An 18,885-nucleotide genomic window follows, 5' to 3' on the forward strand; every position below is an offset into this window, starting at 1 on the left:
CCCAATTGAGATGGTTTTGGGATGAGTTAGACCACAGAGTGAAGGAAAAGTAGCCAACAAGTGCTCAGCATATGTGGGAACTCCTTCAAGACTGTTGGACAAGCATTCCAGGTGACTACCTTATGAACTTAGTTGAGAGAATACAAAGCTGTCATCAAGGATAAGGGTGGCTACTTTGAAGAACCTAAAATAAAAAAATGTCAATACATTTGGTTACTACATGATTCCATATGTGTTATTTCATAGTTGTGATGAATTCACTATTATTCTACAATGTAGAAAACAGATTTTTTTTAAACAACAACAAAAAACTTAAATGTGTAGGTGTGTCCAAACTTTTAACTGGTACTGTATGCTTCTCATTAGATGCATGCAAAAAAACAGGGGAAATAAGGAACCGGGCGAATGAAAGCATGAGAGAAGAGGGAGGAGAGTAGGAAAGAGAGGATGGGGGTGTGGATGTAGGCAGGGTCTAGGGGGAGTTTTAGTTCTCCGGTTCATTCTACCCGAGTCACTCTCTCTGTATCTCTGCTCAGTCTCCTCTCGCTCTCTCTCTCTTCTCAATTCCTTTTAACTCCTCCATCAGCAGTCATGAGTTACAGACCGTCCAGCAGCCACACCTCTTTCCAACGCTCCGCGCCCGTGTCCTCCTACCGGGCCGCCAGCACCTATGGCGGGGCCGGAGGCCAGGGCACCCGCATTTCCTCCACAGCCTACGGGGGCCTCCGCAGTGGTGCCCCGGCCAGCTCCTCCTCCTACTCCACATCCTCCTTTAAGGTGAGCGGCGGTGGTATGGGCATGGGTGGTGGCATGGGCGCCGCTATGGGTTTGGGCATGGGTGGTCTGATCAAGACGACGGCGGCAGGTGGTGGCGGTGGTCACGTCATGGGAAACGAGAAGGGAGCCATGCAGAACCTGAACGACCGTCTGGCCAACTACCTGGAGACGGTGAGGAACCTGGAACAGGCCAACGGACAGCTGGAGATGAAGATCCGAGAGGCCCTGGAGAAGGGAGGACCAGACGCCCGCGACTACAGCAAGTACAGCCCTATACTGGACGACCTGCGCAAGAAGGTAGGGGTGTGAATGAGAAAGAGAGAGAGCAATATGGGGTGTCTTGATGAGTAGTATCACATTCAAACAAATAATAATACAGTATCATTACAAGAGTGATAGAGACAAAGAGAGAGAGTGACAGAGAGAGAGGGTTGTTGATAATGTGTGTAGAAAAAGGCTTAAGGTGAGGAATTTGTTTAGTCTTTTGTTGCTTTAGATACGTGTGTTCATAGATAATCCTTATTTGATTAACCTATAAATCAAAATATCCATGTCATGTCACCACTGTTGCAACTTTTCTGTGAACTAAAACCCATATGGTATGAGAGATGTCCCTCCAATAATTAATTTAAGCATAGTGAAAATTATTTATTCACCCATTTATACTTTGCTTCTCACTCTTTCTGTCTTCACTTCAACATTTCTGTGATGAACCCTGCTTTGTAACAACTGCCTTATAAAATATCTTAACAACTGAATAGAGGGTGGGGCCGGATGGGGCAGATATCCCTTTTCCTTCCCCCTCCTTCCCTAGTTCCCTCACCCCTCAAACTGGTCAAATAGTTCCTCAAATGAATCCTTTGGTGGAAGCAGTGAATCATCATCAAAAAACTGACCAAAACCCATAAACAATGTTCCAAGACTGTTTCCAACTTGCCAGGTCACTCTCCTTGGTTACTCTGGGGCGTAGTGTGGTGTGGGAGGGACCAGCAATGTGAACCAGATGTGGTGTGACAACACACAAAAAGAATCCCCTGTGAGATTTGAAACACATGGTGGGTGTGCTGGTTGTATAACCATTATAGCTCCACACAGAACAGTCAAAGTCTCTGTAAACTACTCACAGCACAGCCAAAGATCTCTTGAATTCCTGGCAAAAACAGACTTTTGTCCAAAAGAATTCAGAGGCCCTCCATAGTTTATGATGGCACTCTTATGATGAATGTTAGCCTTGTTCCACTTGCCGGACACATAAAGGGACAAGAGGTTCCTTTTTTATGTGATTCACACCAGAATGCCATGGTAGAAACACACAGAACTTTTTTTGGGGGGGGGGGGCTCTCTTTATGGTTTTGTGGGAGACAGGAAGCCCCGCCTTTGTCTTTTAACAATGAAAATTGAGAACAGATTCAGCCCTAGAGAGAGAACTCATTTTCCTGTTCTTCCGTTTGTGGTTCCTCTTTTTTCTTAGAGACATGTGACGGTAACCATAGATTCATTTGTGATTCACTCAACCTGCAGTTTCAATATCACTCCCCTGAGAGTCTTAGATTTAAAATGGTGGTGATGAGCAGCAGATCCCGTGATCTGTTTTAGTTCTTCTTTTTTTATTGCCAGCTCATCTGTGTATGACACACACAATTATAGTTAGAATTAAGAAGTAAGTGGGGGGAAACATACAGGCCTACAGCTTTCCTCTATAACTGACATGGATTCAAAAGTTATGTTAAGTAAAAGCATCATAATGCTCACATCATCTGCAAAATTGTCCTCCAAAAGATTTAGTCTGTTATTGTCATGTATTCATTAGCATTAACAATCTTTTTCTCCAATAGGTCTTTGATGCGACAGCGGACAATGCTAGCCTTGTGCTCCAAATCGATAATGCCCGCTTAGCTGCAGATGACTTCAAAGTAAAGTGAGTTTCCCACTGTAAATTACATCTTTCTGCACACTGGTTGAGCCACAACTTTGTATACAATACAAGGGTTCATTTGCGATTTTGTAGATCGTCGCTCTGTCAAAAAAAATCAACTGATCTGTTTAATTTCATACTGTACTTGTGCTTCTCACAAATTCAATTGGTTTAAACTCACTATACACAATTAGGTTGTGTATCCGCCATTCAGTTCAAGGAAGAACTCTCAAGAGTTTGAGATACCCCAGACCCATATGTACCTGTATGCAGTCTTATCTAATCTCTCATAATGAATCTGTCATATTGGCATCTTCATGTAAATGTCTGATGTGCTTATAAATCTTCCCTCCCAAAATTCTACTTTTATATTTTACCCCTTTTTCTCCCCAATTTCGTGGTATCCAATTGGTATTTACAGTCTTGTCTCAGCACTGCAACTCCCGTACAGACTCTGGAGAGGCGAAGGTCGAGAGCTACGAATCCTCCGAAACACAACCAAACCAAGCCTCACTGCTTCTTGACCCAATGCCCACTTAATTCCAGCATGATCTGGCACCAGCCAAACAATGTGTGGAGGAAGGGACACCATAGTCACCTGGCAACTGTGTCAGCGGCTCTGTGCCCCATGAACCCTGTGGTCCATTTTCCACATACAGGACACCAGTCACAACCCAGTCACTTCCAGGATCTGCAGGACAAGGACATGCGCAATGTAGGACAAGGACATTTCTCTGGCATTCATAATGGCAATGGAGGTTACCTTCCTCAAAATGGGTTGCTGGTGGACGCTGGGCCTGGTTGTGCGCCCACCCCACTAAGGTCTCCCGACATTACAACATTGACCACCACTGTCCCATGCGACAGAACCTGGACTCGAATCCAGAATCTCTAGTGGCACAGCTAGATTAAACATTCAAGATGCAGTGCCTTGAAGGGGGTACTGCACCACTTCAAGAGGCCTCCCTCCCCAAATTCTAATGATAATAAAAAAGGAGGAGAGAATCAAAGCTGACTTCAAAAGATTAGTGTCTGAGTCAACACATTTGGAAAGTTGAGCAACTGACTAAATATCAAGTGTTTTCCCTTTCATAGTGAACTGAAAGTCACAGGCAGCTTAATTTTGTGCCTTCACGATGCCGTACCCCATCATTTGGAGACCTTGGTCCTCAAGCTGTTCAATCTGGCATTTTTGTCAAAAATGAGATAGTTACATAAATGATCTTAAGAAACAGTGGAAGAAGGCCTCGCAAGTGGAAAAGGAGGGCATAGAGGCACTTCAGGCTGACATTGTGGGTCAAAGGGAGAGGAGGCCTTGGGCTAATCCCTCCGTAGCCACTGGACCAGAGAACCGATGGTAGGCAGGAAGTACACCATCAGGAGGGAGGCTGCAAGGTGGGAGAACTCTTTCCAAACAGGGACAACTCGATGGGAAGTGTGGAGAAGAGGAAAACTAGAAGGATCGATTCTATAAGGCGGTTGATCCCTTCAAGTTCCAAAAGTCTCTTCACAAAGGAAAAAGTGGAGCTCAAAAACAATTCTCACAGGGTGTAAAACAAGCCTCAGAGGAGCACCTTGGTGTCAGAACAAGTCCTTAAAAACCTTGCGTCCGCCCTGGAGGACAAGTGACATGCCAACAACTCCCTACCATCCCATCAGATATCCCTTACCGAACTTTGTCCCTGAAGGGGCTAAACCACCGAACATCACCATTGAGACCAGCTTCCGCGACATAGCTGACATTGGCCGGCAACTTGTGTTTCCTCCCGGAGATCGCAACCACCACCCTAAGGACATATTGAAACGTTCGCTCAAGAAGGTCTTCATCATTGACCTCACAGTACCCTGGGAGGACTTAGTAGATGAGGCTTATGAGGAAAACATCTGCAGAAGCTGCAAGAAGCACGGCATCAGCTGGAACACAGAAGGACCAAATGGAGTCCTGCAGAGGTTTATAAGATCTACAACCAGACGTAGAAACCTGGGTTCCTCTGGAGACTTATGAGAACAGCAGTCAGTGGTTCTGGAAAGAGGAAAGACCCAAAGCTGGGCCCCGAAGTGAGAGGGCCAGGAGGGGTCCAATGATCCCTCAGGGAGGAGGACGCCCCTGCCATGTAGTCCCATGGGATGTTGGCTATCAACAACAAGGCAACTCCTATGACTAATTGGGAATGGGAAGCAAGCGTAAGGATTGATCTTCGCTTTAGGGTCATTGCCCAGAGGATGGCCGAAACACCTGGAACCAAAGGAATGCGATGCGCTCCCCAAATTTACATCTGTATTAACTCAGAAGCTTGCACAAAGGAATATCAGGTTTCTCCTGGCTCTTGGAATCTGATGTTCCAGCACTGTCTGCACCAGATCCAAATGGCCAAGGTGGAGAAAAGGGACCTGCATTTGAGGTGTTTCTCCCATTCTTCTCTGCAGATCCTCTCAAGCTCTGTCAATGCATTTGCACAGCTATTTTCAGGTCCCCAGAGACTCCTGGGATCTCTGCCACTCAGGACATTCAGAGACCTGTCCCAAAAGCCACAATGGCTTCCGTCTGGCCACTCTACCATAAAGGCCTGATTGGTGAAGATGGTTGTTCTTCCAGGTTCTCCCATCTCCACAGATTCTGCTCTTCACCACCTCAGGAGTTCACCAGGCCCTTCTCCATGATTGCTCAGTTTGGCTGTGTGGTATAGGATGAGTCAGGATGTTACCATTTCTCTGTTGGAGGCACTTCATAATGGCAATGGAGGTTTTTATCCTTCAGATTTGTGCCTCAAAATGGGTTGCTGGTGGACAATTCCATCGACCTCATCTGGTTTGCCCTCACATCCACTGTCAGCAGGGCCTAGACAGGTGTGTGCCTTTCCAGATCATGTCCAATCTATTGAACCACCACTGTCCAGGGTCTGGACTGCACCAAAGCAAGACGTTCAAAAACTCAGGAGTTCCAACATACTGAGGTGCCTGTAGTGTTGCCTGAAAGATATAAATGCCCTTCATCCGGTAAGCCACCATTTGTAAAACACCAAAAAAGACTATGACTGAAGGGGTGTAGTCTCTGCCAGCAATGGAATTCTTCATGCCCATTCATGTGGTAGGCCCACCATTTGTAAAACAGGCCGTTGCATTGGCTTTATTAGTCCTGTTTCCTGTGACTAATTCATTTGGCTATTTAAGCTCTGAATATCAGCTACCCAACTTTATCAGGAGTTATCGTAAGCCTGTTTGTAATGTGTTTACACAGTAGGAAATGCAGAACTATTTAATTTTTCGCTATGATCAGCTTATCAAAAATGTACGGATACAAACTTGAAACCACTGATCATGACAATGAGGTGAAACACCAAGACAAAAGTTGTGATTGTCAATTCCATATTGTCCATATTACTATTACCTATCCTGTTTTTAGGATGTGTTGTTTGTTAACATGACAGCGCATTTTTATTTGATTGGGTGCAGTTTAGGTTAGGTTACTTGATCGGAGAAACCTGCAGGATGTAAAAAGTGTCAGTCTCATTACATCGTCGTACATTTTATCTCCAGCCGGTAAGATTTACTGTAAGATTTGAATGGAGAAAGCTGATCCGAGCGCAGTGCTCCCTTTCTTTTGATCCTACCAGTATCGACACATGCTCCAACGACTCACTTAGCAGCCATTGTCTCTGTGTGGTGTTTTGGGAAACGCATGTTACATCTTTGGCCATTGTAAGAAAGGTGCATCATTAAAACACACGTAAGTCTAAGTTCCATCGCTATTGGGATCTGGGCCCTGTTCTCCCATCCCAGTGGCAATTTCACCCATGCTATCTTTGTATTATTATATCATTTATGTATTAAAATAGTTACACTTTTTTTTTACTGAACATGTCAAATTCAGAAGTGTCAGATAGAAAATAAAAAATGAAGGTAAAAAATTATTTTGAAATGTCTAAGGAATTTTATACTCCGGACTTTAGGTACCTTTAAGGTGAGGGTTATGAAAGAAGACTTCACTACAAAACAGTTCAGAGATCTGGGATGTGAAAACTTTGTTGCTTAATATCTCAGAACAATGCTTTTCTCAGATAAGTCCCAAGGTCACAATTTCCAACTATTTCATGTCAACAAGGAGTGTAGTGACAGTCTCCCTATGCCCACAGGTTTGAATCTGAGAATGGCATTCGCCAGTCAGTGGAGGCAGACATTGCCGGGCTGAAGAAGGTCATTGATGACACCAACATGGGCAGGATGAACGCGGAGAGTGAGATCGAGGCTGTGAAGGAGGAGCTCATCTTCCTCAGGAAGAACCATGACAATGTGAGCTATAGTATTAATATTGAATATCCACATCAAATTATAATTTTAAAATTAATATTTGTATTGTATTTGAATAGGTTGAAGACTAATATTATTATTGGAAGTGTCTCATGGGGGGGATTCTCAAGACTTAACATGCTCAATTTGAGCTACTGCAGGTAGCGACATTGCAGGCTAGCTCAGTGCTGCCCCCTCTCATTGATTATCTCAAATTGAAGGCATACTGAGGTACTGCAGGCTGCCGGAAGCAATTTGAATATCCTTATAACTTCTTCTATGTGCGATTTTAAAATAGTTGGTTCAAGGACATACATTTGGTGTGATAGAAGCAAATATTGGTACCATGACCGTCTTCTGAAAAAAAAAAATGTTCACACAAATATTGCCAACGAAGATTGCCATTTTCCCATTCACTATAATGGGGGATCCTGCTTTCCGAAGTCGGCTATTTAACTTCATGGCTTCAATGAGACATTTCCAGACTAGATTTAAGAATGATATAATCCAGGAAGAATGATGATAACGTGATAACAAAATCAGACTAACCTCATCGCCAGCTATGAACTTTTCACAGTTGGTTAATTTTGGAATGCCTTACTATTTCTCATGTCTCTGTCTCTCTCTCTCCCCCCTTCCCTTCTTCCCCCTCTCCAACAGGAAGTGATGGAGATGAGGAACCAGATCACTCAGTCGGGGGTGCAGGTGGACGTGGACGCCCCCAAGGGTCAGGACATGTCACTGGTCATGGACGAGATGAGGGCCAAGTACGAGAAGATGGCTCTGAAGAACGCAGAGGACCTCAAAGTGTGGCACGAAAACCAGGTTTGCCCATCCTATCTTTACAGTGTTCAGAAGGAAAGAAGGATGGATATGTTCTTATCATAACTTCATACATACTAACATTACACACCACATAAAGTACAGGTTTGGTGGGGTAAGAATAAATAAGAATTTGTTCTTAAATTACTTGCCTATTTAAATAAAGGTTTAATAAAATAAAATAAGTTAATAAAAATAAAGCCTATAATACTCTGTTTTTGATCCGCAATTCGAATTGAAATGGACTACCTCACACCCACAGGCCAATATAAAAATGTGTATTTGCAAAAAAGTGTAGCTTTCCAATAAAAACTTGTTTTGTTGCACAAACCAGTATCATATCTGGGTAGTCTAGTCACACAACAAAAGCCTGAACTACAAAACATGAATTCACCTCTCAAGTTGACTCAGCTTCTCTCCCTTTCTCCCTCCCTCCCATCTCTCTCCCTTTGTGCTGTGGTATAGATCTCAGACGTGCAGGTGCAGGTCTCACAGAACACAGAGGCCCTGCAGGGGGCCCAGGTTGAGATGAGTGACCTACATAGACAGCTACAGACCCTCGAGATTGAGCTGGCGTCCCAACAAAGCTTGGTAAGATATTCTTTCAATATGATGATAACATATTTCAGTTAAATTCCTATATTCTCCAGAGCAGAAATGGAACTGATAGTAACCCCAGTATGTCCTCTATGTACAACAGAGGAGGCTGGTGGGAGGCGCTATGGGTGGATGTGCTCATTGTAAGGGCTGGAATGGAATTCATGGAATGGTATCAAACACATCCAACAAATGGAAAACACATTCCGTGTATTCCGTTCCAGTCAATACAATGAGCCTGTCCTCCTATTGCGCCGCTCACCATACCTTAGCCATACCCTCCATATCTCCAAATTCCAACATTCTAATAATCCCAATGTCATTCAACAACATTCCCAAAATTCTCCTGTTATTTCAAACAGAAATCCTCCTTAGAGGACACCTTGCATAACGTGGAGATGCGTTCCAACATGGAGGTGGAGAAGTACAATGCCATCCTCATCCGTCTGGAGGGCGAGCTGACCAACCTGCGGGGCAACATCCAGCATCAGGGCCAGGAGTATGAGGCGCTGCTCAACATGAAGATGAAGCTGGAGGCCGAGATCGCCACCTACAGGAGCCTGCTCGACGGAGGGGACTTCAAGTGAGTGGACGAGAAGATGAGGGAGATTGGTCCAATCCTAAATCAACCCATAGACCAATTAGATAGGTATAAGCATTATGTTCATAGCTCCACCTTCCACCTTGATAGGCCAGGTGGAAGTTTCATCATATTGGTTTTGTTGGTTATTCCACAAGTGCATGTGACATAGGGCCTGAATGTTGATTTAGGATTAGGCCATTGACTGACTATTGGGGTGCATCTTAATAGTCTAAACCTGCTTCCTCTCGCCTAGATTTGTTTCCTTCATGTGCACTGATTTACAGACACATCGATAGGTGGATGTTAGGCAGACTTTTCGCAATCCAGTTTGTTGACATCAGTGAAGGAAAGAAGGCGAGAATGAGAGGAAGCAACTTTACACTATTGAGATGCACCCGTAGCTCTGAGAAGTGTTGAGCTGATTGAGATGAAATAAAATGTTTATTTTTAATCGGTTATCACGCAAGAATAAGAACAAATAGTTGAGTGTCAAATTCTTGATTCAATCACAGCTATGCTTCAAGCTCAACTACCACAATACGCCATGGTGCATGGATCAAATCAAATCTAGGGAGTTGAAACAGGATATAATGAGATGGTGAAGTGGAGGTGACATTTACCATGAGTCAAATACTTGGAAGTTGTTACAAAGTCAAATGGCAGAAACACGAAATGATTTTGGACACATCTGCAGCAAGTAGGCCTTGTATGAGTGAAATATAGTACTTTGGAGATGGAAGCAGAGCTGCCATATCTGTCATATCATATCTGCCATCTTACTAATGTGAGTGGATTAGGTAGTTTGACGCCATCTACAGTATAAACCAGGTATAGCATGATTGTTTGTCCTGTTAATGAATGAATGTCCTGTTTTTTAATACCTATTTTTTTCTATTCCAGGCTCCAAGACGCTATGGATGACCTGAAACCCTAAGGGAATGAGGCGGGACAAAAGTGATGACCAACTGTCAACTTCATGGAGAGAGATACCCACAGACACAGAGGAGTCAAACCCATCAACCCATGTCATAAAAATAAAACCTTGATGCAATGGTTTATCATTTAACATGTTGTTTCTCATATTTATACCTAACCACTGCACCGAGCCCATTTTTTTATTTGACCTTTATTTAACTCGGCAAGTCAGTTAAGAACACATTCTTATTTTCAATGACAGCCTAGGAACACTGGGTTAACTGCCTTGTCAGATTTTTACCTTGTCACATGCATATCTCCCAGCTTGGGGATTTGATCTTGCAACCTTTCAGTTACTAGTCCAACACTCTAACCACTAGGCTACCTGCCAACCCATTAAACTGAGCCTATTGAACTGAGCCTATTGAACCGAGCCCATTGAACCGAGCCCATTGAACCGAGCCCATTGAACCGGGCCCATTGCAAGATTTTAGGAAAGCTTAAAATGTATCTTATTTATGTGATGGATAGAAAACTGTAATTCCCTTTTTAAAATATGATTTATTTTTTATAGTACGAAGCACGGGCAATCAAAAAGTCCCAAACTCACAAACACCCCTTGTGTAGCAATATAATAAATACAAGAAAAGTTACAAAAAACTCAAAGCCATCATCACACATGATGCATGACATAGTGTAGGGTTAGTAACAGAAGAAGACAAAAATGATTAAACGGACAGAAATATTGTCCTGAAATTACCTCAATGTACAGAAAGAGGCACACATCCCCAAACCCATGAACAAAAGCTTATAGGATATTGCAAAAGCGTATCATCCTAAAACCAAGGATGGTGTAGCTTAATAATGAGAGAAGAAATTTATGAATATTTATCATATGTGTATAACACTATAGTCAACATTTAAACCAACATGTGAGGTAAACAATTAGCAATTAAACATTCATAAAGTCCTTAATTAATCACAGCACATACAATACAATAATTGATTACAACTTATTGTGAATAGGCTATGGAGAAGAATGCTTTTAGGAAGAAATTAATTATTGTGCTCCTATTGAACTTAGTTACGCTACATTATTGCTATTCAATAGATAAGAAAGACCATAGTGCAATACATCGTTTATGCGTAGCTCCTTATTGTGAAGGCCAGCACGTTATGTCATCAATATACAGTATCTGCAAGCTGTCTCTCAAATAGCCTACCACATTACTGCAGTCAAATAGTTTTGAAGAAGTAAAAGAGAAAGAATGCACTTCTTCAGAATATTGACCTGTTTTTGGCAAGGGCTGCAAACAATCACGGATTATAAAGGGAAAACCAGCTGCATGGCGAGCACCGATGCCTATCTCCCAGACAAGTAAAACACTTTTTATGCTTGCTTCCAGGTGAATAACATTGATCCTCCGCTGCTCAAAATGACTGTGTGTGCTCTATCTCTGTGGCCGACGTGAGCAAGACTTTTAAACATGTGAATACTCTCAAAACTAGACCAGCTGGTTTAAGGACAGATTCAACCTCTCCCTGTCCTAGTCTGTAATCCACACATGCTTCCACCATTGTTCCTGTACCCTGGCAAACAAAGGTAACCTGCCTATATGACTATCGCCCTGTGGCACTCACTTCTGTCATCATGAAGTGCTTCGAGAGGCTGGTAAAGGACGACATCAGCTCCACCTTACCTGACACCCTGGACCCACTACAATTTGCATACCGCACCAAAAAATCTACGGACAACGCAATCGCCATTGCACTGCACACAGGCTTATTCCACCTGGACAGGAGGTTGTGAAAATGATGTTCATTGACTGAAGATGTAAGGAGGGGTTTATTACAGTTGTATTCCAGCCACTATGGGGTACTTGGGCGAAGCCCATGGAAAATGAAGAAGAACAATTTAAGTGGACTGGGGGAGCTGTTACATCGTACTGACATGGTTAAAATTCAATTAAACAGTACCTTTCGCTTTGAAATTTACATTATAAGCTCATAGATAAAGGTAAGAAATTTGGAGGCACAGCTGAGATTTATTTTCATGTGAGCACCGGCCCATATTCCTTGAATGGACAATGAGAGACATTGGGAGAGTTGCTAGATAGCTAACCATAGCTGGCTAACCACTGAACGAATTTTAGCTATCTTGCCATTGCCTGCATTGTCGTTGTTGCCACGTGAGGAGGACAATATGAGTCGAAAGTGGGAAACGTTGTTGGGTGAAATTGAACAGAGTTTCTGGACTTTAACTGAGGACAATGTATGACACCTGTGTGTAAATTGTGGAATAGGAAGTGTAGATGACTCTGAATTAAAAGGAAAGAGCCGTCGCGCGTTGCGGCGCAAACTGATTGAAGATTACTGTGAGAAGGAGGATTTAATAGAATCAGAGGATGAGGGAATGTCTTTTCTGCTTCAAGTGAAAAACAAAATCAAAGTAATATCAGACTCGGAGGATGATGCGAAAAGTCTGCCTACAAGTCCCAGCCAGTCGACGCCAACGATGCAAGTGAACAACGAACCCAGTGGAGGAGAGAGGTGAGAGGTGACCCCAGCTCCAGAAAGGCACACACCACAGCGAGAGTGGAGTGAGTATGCCCAGTCATAAAGACTTATAGGAGATCAGAATCAGAAAGATCATCTCAGCTCTACAGCCTAGAACATCAGATTGAAAATGGACTGAGAAAAGTATACAGTGAATTTGAAATCATAGAAGCAGTAATCAGAGCTGTGAGCCCAGTCATCTGGAGGGGAAAACAGACATGACAACCTAAGGCAAATCTTGAGGACACATTATGCAGAGAAGGATGCCACTGAACTGTATCACAAGTTGATTAAGACAACACAAGAGTCTGCCTTGGACTTCCTAGTCTTCGACCTGAGACAGCCTCGTGCCCTATCAGGACTGAAACGGGGTGGCAGCGTAGCCTAGTGGTTAGAGCGTTGGACTAGTAACCGGAAGGTTGCAAGTTCAAACCCCCAAGCTGACGAGGTACAAATCTGTCGTTCTGCCCCTGAACAGGCCGTTAACCCACTGTTCCTAGGCTGTTGTTGAAAATAAGAATTTGTTCTTAACTGACTTGCCTAGGAAAATAAAAATATGGCACAGAGTTAGTCAAGAGCCAATGCCAACAGGCCATTGTTACTAGATTAACAAATTATATCTTGAGTGGAGATGAGAGTGCTTTGCTTGAGAAAATGTAATGTCTCTTGCCCAGGGCAATGAAAGCAAACAAATGTAAAAGGCCATGGTTTCAGGTAAGTTCACCCCCACAGGAGTGAACGCAGTACAGAGTGAGGATAAATAGGATAGTGGAGAGGAATGTGTCCAGGCAGAACCCCCAGACTGAAAATAAAATAAATACAATCTCCTCCTGAGTAAAATTTATGCGAGCAATCAAAGACAGGTAACATCATTAGTACAGTCAGTGCAGGGCCAGGGTTACAGTTCAGTTAGGAATCGCTCCAACAGAAAACCATGTACAACCAAAAGAGAGAGAAGAAAATGCTAAAGTTGTTATGAGACTGGTCAACAGACTGGTCATCAGACTGATCAACAGACTGGTCATCAGTGATAGCCATTGGGCAGTAGGATGTAGGATCAGGGGCAAACGCCTGGGATAGTAACCCCTTGACATACACTACCAGTCAAAAGTTTGCACACACCTACTCATTCAAGGGTTTTCCTTTATTTTTACAATTTTCTACCTTTTAGAATAATCTTGAAGACATATGGAATCATGTAGTAACCAAAAAAGTGTTAAACAAATTTTAGATTCTTCAAAGTAGCCACCTTTTGCATTGATGACAGCTTTGCACAGTCTTGGCAATCTCTCAACCATCTTCATGAGGAATGCTCTTCCAACAGTCTTGAAGGAGTTCCCACATATGCTGAGCACTTGTTGACTGCTTTTCCTTTACTGTGCGGTCCAACTCATCTTAAACCATCTCGATTGGGTTGAGGTCTGGTGATTGCGGAGGCCAGGTCATCTGATGCAGCATTCCATCACTCTCCTTCTTGGTCAAGTAGCCCTTACACAGTCTGTAGGTGTGTTTTGGGACATTGTCCTGTTGAAAAACAAATGATAGTCCCACTAAGCGCAAATCAGATGGGATGATGTATCACTGCAGAATGCTGTGGTAGCCATGCTGGTTCAGTGTGCCTTGAATTCTAAATAAATCACCAACAGTGTCACCAGCAAAGCACCCCCATACCATCACACCTTCTCCTCCATGCTTCATGGTGGGTAATCCGTTCACCTACTCTGCGTCTCACAGAGACACGGCGGTTGGAACCAAAAATCTCAAATTTGGACTCATCAGACCAAAGGACAGATTACCACCGGTCGTGTTTCTTGGCCAAAGCAAGTCTCTTCTTATTATTAGTGTTCTTTAGTAGTGGTTTCTTTGTAGCAATTTGACCATGAAGGTCTCCTCTGAACAGTTGATGTTAAAATGTGTCGGTTGCTTGAGCTCTGTGAAGCATTTATTTAAGATGCAATCTGATGTGCAGTGAACTTGAATTAAGTTAGAGGTAACTGGATCTTCCTTTCCTGTGGTGATCCTCATGAGAGCCAGTTTCATCATAGCACTTGATGTTTTTTGCGACTGCACTTTTATGCGACTGCAATCCTCCGTATTGACTGACCTTCATGTCTTAAGCAAAGAGAAATGACAGTCCATCTTTACTTCATTTGAGCTCTTCTTGCCATAATATGGACTTGGTCTTTTACCAAATAGAGCTATCTTCTGTATACCACCCCTACCTTCTCATAAAACAAATTATTGGCTCAAACACATTAAGAAGGAAAGAAATTCCACAAATTACCTTTTACAAGGCACACCTGTTAATTTAAAATGCATTCCAGGTGACTACCTCATGAAGCTGGTTGAGAGAATGCCAAGAGTGTGCCAAGCTGTCATCAAGGCAAAGGGTGGCTACTTTGAAGAATCTCAAATATTAAATATATTTTGATTTGTTTAACACTTTTTTTGGTTACAACATGATTCCATATGTGTTTCTATTTCATAGTTCTGACATTTTCACTATTATTCTACAATGTAGTAAATAGTAAATAAAATAAATCCCTGGAATGAGTAGGTGTGTCCAAACTTTTGACTGGTACTGTAAGTACTAACTACAGTGAGACTGAATACCACTGGTCATCGCTGGGTGGCGGAGCTGTCTGACTTCAATCTCACACTGAAGTATCGTCCTGGAAAGGTAAACACTGACTCAGATTTTCTGTCACGTTCTCCTTTGCTTGCTGAACATTACATGGAAGAATGCACAGAGAAACACTCCCCTGAGACGGCAAAAGCAACACACAATAATGTTCAGGCACAATAGCATGACTGAGTAACTTGGATATCCGTGGTCACGCTAAGGCCATCAGTGCAAGATGAGCTGTCAAGGTAAGAGAGGAAGAGAGTTTGAAAATCAGTTATTCAGAGCCTTGCGGAACTGAACGGGAATAGCCAATTCCAGAGTCTCTCCATATCCTCCACAGGGGAATCCAGGGGAGAGATTTAACCATACACTATTGTCAGTGTTGTGCACACTAAATTAAGAGAAAAATGCAAACTGGGGTGATTATCTAAACAAGGTAATTCATGCATGTAATTATATCACCGGTGATGCTACTGGGTTCTCACCATATTTCCTGCTATTTGGAAGGGCTCCACTGCTACCTGTTGACCTTGTATTTGGGTAAAAGATAAAGTAACAGGAGAAATCATACCAGGATTATGCTAAGAACACATGGCAGAAGCCTATGACATCGCCATAAGAAACATGGAGAAATTAACAGCAAAGTGAAAAGCCTCAGAAGAAAATGAGTTGGGTTCTGGTCTCAGGGGATCGTGTACTGGTGGGGAACATGTCAGAACATGGGGGGCCGGGAAAGCTAAGATCACACTGGGAGGATCAAGTACACATGGCTGTAACCAGGAAAGGTGATGACAGCCCTGTCTATGAGGTCAAACCCGAGAGGGGTACAGGCAGGGGCTGGGTTCTGCATCGCAATATGCTCATGTCATGTAATTCCCTACCATTTGAGGAGCCAGTTCAAGCATTGAGTAGAGGTCTGTGGAGAATAGAACTACTCCAGCATAGAGGTCTGGAAGGAGCTGAGGGCTCAGAGACTCAATCATCCAATGATGAAGTGGACACTGATTAATTGGGGTCAACCATGACCTTGCCCCACCGTTCAGCCCGGCAGAGGAGGCCCAGAGACATCCAAACATTTAACCTTCATTTAGCTAAGCAAGTCAGTTAGGAAAAAATCTTATTTAAAATGACCCTGGCCAAACACAATCACAGCCAGTTGTGATACAGCCTAGATTTGAACCAGGGTGTCTAGAGTGACACCACTAGCACTGAGATGCAGTGACTTAGAACACTGCACCACTCAGGCGCCACTTTAGGGCTGCCAAGCGCTTATCAGGATATGAATTAGAGATGTTCAGATTTATTCATTTAAATAAAATACAAATTGACTTTACTAATCACAGTGAGATAAGGTTTAGTAGGAGTTGCGTCTTTGCCCATATAGGTAGACTGGGCATGTCTATATAGTTCTTGTCATGACTTCTGCCGAAGTCAGCTCCCCTCCTTGTTCGGGCGGTGTTCGGCAGTCGACGTCACCGACCTTCTAGCCATCGCCGCTCCATTTTTCATTATTCCATTTGTTTCGTCTTGTTCCCCGCACACATGTTTTACATTCCCTAATCAACTGCATATATATATATATTCCTCTGTTCCCCCCATATCTTTGGGTGGGATTGTTTTGTTACGTGTTATGTATTGACACACCTAGCTGTTTTTTCCCCCGGGTACTATGTTGTTAGGAATTTTATGAATAATGACTAAACAATATCTACATTTAAATAGAACTATAATTAATTGAACTCTACCCTGTTTTACAATATCTGATTAATAATGTTAATTCATAAGGAAGGGATTGTGTAGCATGAAACAGGGGGTAATTAAACATAATAAACACCATTCCAGCTAGGTTAGAGAGGAATAGGTTGTGGGTTTTTAAGTAAGCAAAAAGGATCGTTAACCTATGGTTGAACCGACTCAACTTAGCTCTGGGATGTTTAGATAAGGCAGCGACTGTCTCCCTGGGTTTTCCATTATATGGAGCTGTCTTCTAAATAGTAATGGATGAAGGTGAGACTCCAGAAGTTAATCTTGATATAGTGTGTGTGCGCTAGGAGGTTGGAATAAACTTTTGAATCTGCTTTGTCCTGGTCGATAGGAGGAAGGACATTTTATAACCTATGACGTCATATTTTGTATATAAATTGTTGTTCATGGTTCCATGGCAGTGACCTCAGAGAATAAATACTATTATCTAATTTTAAGAAGACTGGTCTCTGTCTATTTTATGCATATAAGAATCTTACAAATTCTTATAAATAGACTGAGTGATTTAATTAATGTACACATATAGGAATTATGAAATTCCGATGACATATGTTGAAACCCGGAGTGTGTTTAATTGTTAAACATGTTTTGATTATTTGTGACTTTGTCGCGCTTAGCACTTTTGCCTTTGGCTGGAGATTTGTTGGACACTGTTGCATCTGTCTTTTGTTTGCTTCTGCCAAATAAAGTGTGTGCCTGATCACAACTCTCTGCTCTCCTGCACCGGACTTCAACACCAGTAGCGCATATGCTGACAGAATCCCACACTGGTTAGACGAGTCGAGGAACGCGTCCGAGAACACTCGACGATGCTGCAACATCTCGGCGCCACGATGGATTGCGTTGTCCAGACCATGGACCGCTGGGAGAGACAGGGAGTCTCTCCAGCGCCTCGACCAGCACAACCAGGGGTACCTCTACCCGTCCCCCCTGTATCAGGTCCCAGTGGGATGCGTCTCTCCCTTCCTAGGGAGTATGATGGGGCGGCAGCACAGTGCCTGGGGTTCCTATTACAGCTGGACCTATACCTGGCCACCGTTCACCCAGCTCCCTTGGGAAGAGAGAGCGTGTCCGCCCTCGTCTCTACCTCTCGGGGATAACTCTGGAGTGGGCAAATGCCGTGTGGGGAGAAGGAGATATGGCGTTGGACCACTTCGAAGAGTTCACCCGCGGGGGAGCGGCTTTTCCATCTGAGGCAGGGGACAAGGAGCGCCCAGGAGTTCGCTCTAGAATTCCAGACCTTGGCAACCGGAGCAGGATGGAATGACAGGACCCTTATCAACCACTACCGATGCAGCCTGCGCGAGGACGTCTGGCGGGAATTGGTCTGCAGGGATGCCACCATCACCTTTGACCAAATGCTGGATCTGTCCATCCGGTTGGATAACCTGCTGGACGTCCAGAGAGGGCTCTGTCGGTTCCGTCTTCCAGCACCCCCGCTCCAGTGCCCATGAGCTGCGCTTAGGGAGGCTGGAGGAGGGGCTTTCACATGCACCATCTGTGGCCGCAGAGGGTGCACTGCCGGTCGGTGCCGGGCTGGTCCCTCTGGGGTCAAGGCAGCAGGCAGGGCTCTCTGGCGTCACACCAAGGTGAGTCTGCACCACTCTCATCCAGAGCCCTCTGTTGACCACCTGTTTGTGCATGTTTGTTTTCCTGAGTTTTCCCCGCATTCCCAGCATAAGGCGCTCGTCGATTTAGGCGCGGCTGGGAATTTTATCGACAGAGCATTCACCCTTAATTTAGGTGTTCCTGTGGTTAGACCTTTCCCTGTACACACTCTGGATAGTCGACCATTAGGGTCCGGGTTAATTAGGGAAGCCACCATCTCCCTGGCCATGGTGATGCAGGGGAGTCACGAGGAGAGAATCAGTCTCTCCCTCATTGACTCTCCTGCGTTTCTCGTGGTACTAGGCCTTCCCTGGTTGGCTAGTCATGACTCCACCATGTCATGGCAACAGAGGGCTCTAATGGGGTGGTCGTGAGAGTGCTCGGGGAGGTGTGTAGGGGTTTCCGTTGGTGCAACAATGGTGAAAACTCCGGACC

At 43.8% G+C, this 18,885-nt stretch overlaps 1 protein-coding gene across 2 annotated transcripts; it reads left to right on the top strand.

Moving 5' to 3' along the window:
* Positions 1-485: 485 nt before the first annotated feature.
* LOC118400570 (keratin, type I cytoskeletal 18-like) lies at positions 486-10,047 on the top strand. 2 transcript variants are annotated; one of them, XR_004829039.2, is made up of 7 exons: positions 486-1,074; positions 2,613-2,695; positions 6,826-6,982; positions 7,640-7,804; positions 8,267-8,392; positions 8,761-9,047; positions 9,882-10,047. XR_004829039.2 is itself a non-coding variant. In XM_035797552.1 (7 exons), exons 1-7 carry the CDS (start codon positions 592-594, stop codon positions 9,913-9,915), a joined length of 1,269 nt encoding a protein of 422 aa, XP_035653445.1. In that variant the 5' UTR covers positions 486-591; the 3' UTR covers positions 9,916-10,047. The 2 variants fall into 2 exon arrangements, 1 of the variants encoding a protein (XP_035653445.1); XM_035797552.1 differs by having other exon boundaries at positions 8,761-8,981.
* Positions 10,048-18,885: the final 8,838 nt, after the last annotated feature.

The sequence above is a fragment of the Oncorhynchus keta genome, chromosome 21, assembly GCF_023373465.1.
Source record: "Oncorhynchus keta strain PuntledgeMale-10-30-2019 chromosome 21, Oket_V2, whole genome shotgun sequence".
Classification (NCBI taxonomy): Eukaryota; Metazoa; Chordata; class Actinopteri; order Salmoniformes; family Salmonidae; genus Oncorhynchus; species Oncorhynchus keta.